Source organism: Bidens hawaiensis, unplaced genomic scaffold (assembly GCF_021521415.1).
Source record: "Bidens hawaiensis isolate Kalapana, Puna unplaced genomic scaffold, B.hawaiensis_p1.1 tig00026607_1, whole genome shotgun sequence".
Classification (NCBI taxonomy): domain Eukaryota; kingdom Viridiplantae; phylum Streptophyta; class Magnoliopsida; order Asterales; family Asteraceae; genus Bidens; species Bidens hawaiensis.
The window spans coordinates 8,220-14,344 of NW_027494275.1; the positions used below are offsets into that span (position 1 = coordinate 8,220).

Below are 6,125 nucleotides of genomic sequence, written 5' to 3' on the forward strand. Positions count from 1 at the left end.
TATAACATTTGCCCAATTAGCTCTTGGATTCTCTTCTTAATTCAGATTTTGTGTGTGTGCCTGAGCGGGTGCACAGACTGGGTTTTTGGTCCCGATTTGTGCAAAAAATAAAAATAAAAGGCTAGTAATGGTGTCTGGTTTTGAACCTGAACCGAACTGTACCCGTTTACTTGACACCCAGTTTGAACCTGAGCTGAACCCAACCCGGGTTCAAACCGGTTTCAAAGTTTAGGTTTACAAACCTGGGTAGTGTGTAAGCCTATACTTTGGAATCGGGTTGGGCTGGGTCAATCCCGGTTTTTGGTGAAACCAGTTCAGGTTCCAACCTGTTTTTTAAGTGGGGGAAAGGATCGGGCTTGACTGGTTTGAACCTAGGTTTTAATTGGTTTGGGTTGGATCAAAGTCAAACCCGAACTGAACCGGTTAAAACCAGTTTTCAAAGTATACGGTTACAAAACAATTTCAACCTTTGGTTTGGTTCAACACCGGTTTTTTTGCACCACTATGCGCGTGCCTGTTTGATTATTGGCTATCTTAATACTGATACAGTCTTTTATTGTCCTAAAGATGGGTGACACCACTGAAACTGAAGACACGAATCTACAAACTGAACAAACCGATGACAATGTCAAGCAACAATTATGGAAACGGTTTCTCCCGAAGCTTTGGTTATCATCAATTTGGAGAAAATACTCTCTTGATTCAAAGTTCGATCACACCAAAACATTCTTGAAAAGCAACATCATTCCCACTTCAATCTCAGTAGCAGTGGCCCTATATTATCTCCTCTTAAAACCAAACGGGCCGAAATGTAAACTCGTTCCTTATTCAAACTTATTAAAAGGCCTTCAAGACGGAAGCGTAACACGCGTTCAATTCAAAGAGAACTCACGCCGTATAATGTTTTCCGAGCATGCAAAAACATTAAATAAAAAGACTGAAGCTAAGTTTAAGTTACAAGATATAATAACAGCTATGCTTACAAAGTTATCAAGAAAACATGACGGTGATAATAATAATAATAATCGGGAGCTTGTTGTAAACCGAGCTGTTTCTAAACGCGGGTGGGAGTTTAAAACACTATATATTGATGATGATTATAAGCAGCTTCTTGATTTGATGAAAGAGAAGAGGACCACATACGGGCTGGACCCGGAACCCTTTCTGGTTTCAACGGGGAGACGGATTTTTTCTACTTTATTAAGTCAAGCACCTTCATGGGCTATGTTGTCTTTAGTGGTTCACAGGCTCGGTGGTGGTGGAACCATAGCGAGAAAACCGAGTAAAAATAGTACGGTTAGTTTTGATGATATTCAAGGTGTCGATGAAGCTAAGATTGAGCTAATGGAGGTAACATTAATCTTTTGACCTTTTGACTTCTGTTGATTTGAGTTAGTTAGTCTGTTGATTTTGAGCTAATAGAGAAAGTCAGAAAACTAGTAAAAACCCGAAGACAACCCGTTTAACCTGAAAGTTTTTTGTTTTTTTTTATTGTTTTTGCATAGTATTACTTTAAGTTTATATTTTTACAATAAAAAATACAAATTTATATAAAACAGTTACATTTTAGTTGTAAATTCTTATGCCAATTTCCTTTTTAGTTTTAAAATTTGGCATAACCGATTTAATTTATTACATAATATACATTAATAAAAGCAAAATAAAAACTAAATGGGTTAAACGGGTCAACCCAGGGTTGACCTGAACACGACCCACATAGCTAAATAGGTTAGCAGGTTCGACTTGAAACTGACCTGAACCTGTTTATAACAAACCCAGATATTCGTGTCGTGTCAAAATTTCACACTTCAAATTGTTTAACACAAACACAACCTGTGGAACCCTTTTATCTAAATGAGTCAAAAGAGTCGTGAGTGAATTATAAACTGTTTAAATGGGTCATAAACGGCTTGTTAGATTGCAATAAATGGGTTAAACGAGTTGATGAGTTGTCTATATATATTATTGTTTTATAATTTTAAAGGGGTTGATGGATCGACCCAAGTAATTAAACGGGTTAAACAGGAAGATAACATGACCCTTAGAATTAAAACAAGTTAAACAGGAAAACCCTAACACAACCTGTTTAATTAAATGGCTTAAACATGTTTATTAGTGTGTTGACCTTTTGACTTTTGTTACCTGAACTAACTGAACAAATTTTCTTGTAGATTGTTTCATGTTTGCAAGGGGATTCAAACTACACAAATCTTGGAGCCATATTACCTCGAGGCGTACTTCTAGTGGGTCCACCCGGAATAGGAAAGACGTTACTAGCCCGTGCGGTTGCTGAAAAGGCAGGGGTCCCGTTTTTCATCACATGTGCAAGTGAGTTTGTTGAGATGTTTGTTGGAAGAGGCGCGAGTCGCATTAGGGATCTTTTTAAGGAGGCTAGAAAACACGCACCTTCTATTATTTTCATTGATGAACTTGATGCGGTCGGGCTCAAACGTGGAAGAGGCTTCAACACCGAGGGCGACCAAACATTAAATCAAGTACGCTTTCGTATCTAGTCGGGTTATTTGAGTTGTTGACTAGAGTTATAATGGTCAAAATTGGCCCAAAATTGGTTGCTTTTGGGATAAAACCAAAAGTTGTTTTTTTTTGTTTTTGATAAATGTTCGGTTTTGGTTTTCACAATGGGCCCGATTTGGTTTTGGTTTTTTCGGCTTTACTATTTGGGCTTTACCAATAAATCAGTTTTTGAAAAAACACTAAAAACCAAACCGTCGGTTTATGATTAGATTCGGCTAAGTTGGTTGTTTCAGTTACTGTTTTCGGTTATTTCGGTTTTGTTTACACCGCCAGTTGATGATGCTTTTGGTAACAGTTGTTGACAGAAATGGACGGGTTCGAGTCTGATAAAAAGGTTGTAGTAATAGCAGCAACAAACCGACCTGAAATGCTGGATTCGGCTCTGCTTCGTGCAGGCCGGTTCTCAAGAAAAGTCATTGTGAGGGAACCTGATGAAGATGGAAGGAGGAAGATCTTGGCCGTTCATTTCAGAGGGGTCCCACTTGAGGAGGATAGAGATGACATCTTTAATCTTGTTGCATCATTGACCCCGGGTTTAGTAGGTGCCGACCTGGCAAATATTGCCAACGAATCCGCTCTTCTTGCAGCACGTAGAGGTAGACACTGCAAAAATATTTTCAAAATATTCTCGGATTTCATAAATAATTTGTTTTTTTTTTTCAAATTGGCTTTTGTAGGTGCGGTTTGTGTGTCGAGAGATGATATATTGGTAGCGGTTGATAGAGCTAAAGTTTCGTTCGACGAGAGGCAGCAACAACAGGGGTTTAGCGAACAGGAAGCTCAGGAAATAAATTTCATTATGTCGCGGCTAGCACAGTCAAAGTATGATAATTGAGCTGTTTTTGCAGTTGATTTGGTAATGTTTTTGAAGATGTTTATGCTATGAGCATTTGAAAGCAGAGGGTCCGCGTTTAAATAGAAAGGTTTAGCGATTTTGTAATGTTTATGAACTCTGGTCATTTATACCAATCACTATTGTTTGATTCATCTCGGAGTTCAGTGATATAGTTTTTGTAACCAAAATGTTCTCGAAACGCCTTGTGATTGAGGTTAATCATTCCTTTGTGAACGAATAATGCTGTCAATGACATTTGACTTCACTTTTACCTATTATTTTGGTTCAACTGAAAACATCGTAGAAGGCCATTTATTCATCAACACGCTAACTGTGAAGTTCTTTTTCCTGTTAAGTCCTGTAATCATTCCTCGTAATCAAACAATTAAATCACATGTCTGCCTAATGCTGCATTTATGCTTGTAAATTATCCTTTTTTTAAAGACAATAGCATATCAGCATATCAAACCATGAAAATATATATTACACATAAAATTTACACATCATCCATCTTAGTATATACATCAACCGCCAATTAAAATCGTCATCAATTAACAACTAAGAATTTACTTAAAGAGGCTTGAGCATTCCCATATAGAGGAGCACAAAAACTCGAACCCGGAACCGGACCCGAAAAAAAAAAAAAAACAGGAACCATGTTTTTTTATACACGGGTTTTAATGCCCGAACCCGTACCCGACCTTACTCGTAGGGTACAGATAAGGTATGCATTTCAATCTATGCAGTCGATATTGCCGATATATCACCGATATACTAGTGATATATCGGTTATCGGTCCCTTGGCGATATATAAATTAAAATATCGGTGCCGAATATCAGTCTCGATAATATCAATAATATTGGTCGATATTGAACAAATATTTGACCGATATATCACCGATATTCCTGATATTAGTATTTTAAGTCTTAATTATCAACTTTTAGTGTTCAGTGTTAGTGTTTTAAGTCTTAATCAGTTCATACTTGCTACGATTGTTATTGTTTTGCAATTTGCAAAAGGTTAATTTGTTAATGGTAGGAGACAATACTCAATTATTGGTGTTAAATTGCTATATATGAATTTTTTTATGATATTAAAATTACCGATATCCAACCAATATCTCACTGCGATAACAGATATCTTAGATATCGGTCCTTGACCGATATCCCGATATTTTCCCGCATTAACTGCTTAGATTTCAATACCCGAACCAGTCCCGATTTGTACTCGATAATACCCGAAAACCGGAACCGGTTCCACACCCGGAGCCGGGTTTTTTCAAATGCCTGATATATACCTGAAATTACCCGAAAAATACCCCTAAAAATCCAATCTATACCTGAAAATACCCGGAAAAAAACTAAAAATAGGGTTTTTTCAATACCTGGAAATAGGGTATTCAAATACATGGTTTTAGAACACCCGGTTCTATACCCGACCCGAATCCGATGCATAGCGTATGGTTTTTAGAGACAATACCCGGACCCGAATCCGACCCGAGTATTGCCAATACTTGGTTTTCCAACACTCGGTCATACCCGAACCCGGTTCCATATCAGGAACCGGGTATTTGAAAAACTCGATTTGCCCACCTCTATCTCATCCTATCCATCATCTCTCTCTCAATCTTTAAGTTTCATTAAATTCTACTAAAAACTCTTTTCATTCTATCCACCTTTTCTTTACCCCAATCTAATTTATAAAAAGTTGCTACACTAACTTTTTACATATAAAACTATTATTTATCATTCTTTTAAGTTATTGTGAGTGTATAAAAAAATATAATAAAATAATTGTTTATGGGTAACATAAAGATAAAATTTGTGGATGGGGTGTCGGAGGTTTCTTAAGATGAAAAAAAAATTTTGAAAAGCGTGACTTTTTAATTAAATTATATGGTAAAAAAAAAATTCATGAATAGAAATGTGAATGCTCTTATATGCTACACAAAATTTTAATTCAAGCATTGGTGCATATACAATTCTAGTCACGATTAAAGTTGCTAAGATTGATAACAAAATCTTGCGAACTTCATATTTTTCATATAACGAAATGGATATGGGTTGATATGGTAACAAACCAGCTAGTGTATCTTAAAGGTTGTATGATTCATGGAATGTTTTTTAAAGGAATTGGAATTTATCAAAGAAATTAGAATTTGAAGTAACTTATGGTACGTTTGGTTGGAGGTAATGAAATAAAGGGAAAATAAAATGAAAGAAGTAATTGTTATAAATATATAATATTATAGTTATTAATACTTAATATAGATTAGCTTTCTCCCCAAGTTTTCCTACCCTGTATATACGTCTCATGTCCCTCTTTGTAATACACACCTAATTAATGAAATATTCATCTTTCTCCCTACATGTTCATCTCTTATTGTTTGGCTTTTAGGCTTGTTTTACAATACGTTATCAGCACGAAGTGCTTGTGGAGTTGGATCGCATTATCATAAGCCAACATGCTTCTTATATTTTTCAAAAACACCATCGTTGTTGTGCCTTTTCTTTTAATTTACGGTTTTGCGAAAGATGGCTACCACTTGGAATGAAATCGCAAGTCATGATCGTTGTTTTCTCTTTATGTGGACGGCTGCAACCATCAATTTCAGGTAAGTTGGTAAATATTCGAAGCTATGTTTTTTTTATACATCGAATATTGATTATTAAAAATCACATACAAAGAATATGCCAAACCTTAACTGTCTAGCAATCTATTGAGCTGGACGACACAAAAACGCATAAGAATCCA

General features: G+C 36.1%; 1 protein-coding gene across 1 annotated transcript; it reads left to right on the forward strand.

Annotated features, from left to right (window-relative positions):
- Window positions 1-549: 549 nt before the first annotated feature.
- Window positions 550-3,565, forward strand: LOC143573656 (putative inactive ATP-dependent zinc metalloprotease FTSHI 3, chloroplastic). The gene is made up of 4 exons (XM_077058473.1): window positions 550-1,350; window positions 2,172-2,495; window positions 2,831-3,131; window positions 3,213-3,565. Exons 1-4 carry the CDS (start codon window positions 568-570, stop codon window positions 3,368-3,370), a joined length of 1,566 nt encoding a protein of 521 aa, XP_076914588.1. The 5' UTR covers window positions 550-567; the 3' UTR covers window positions 3,371-3,565.
- The last annotated feature ends 2,560 nt before the right edge of the window (window positions 3,566-6,125 follow it).

Excerpts from the sequence above, each read along its gene's own strand:
- LOC143573656 (XM_077058473.1), top strand. The coding sequence starts at position 568 with ATGGGTGACACCACTGAAACTGAAGACACGAATCTACAAACTGAACAA. Across the intron at positions 1,351-2,171 it reads CTAAGATTGAGCTAATGGAG|ATTGTTTCATGTTTGCAAGG; the intron begins GTAACATTAATC and ends ATTTTCTTGTAG. Across the intron at positions 2,496-2,830 it reads GCGACCAAACATTAAATCAA|TTGTTGACAGAAATGGACGG; the intron begins GTACGCTTTCGT and ends TTTTGGTAACAG.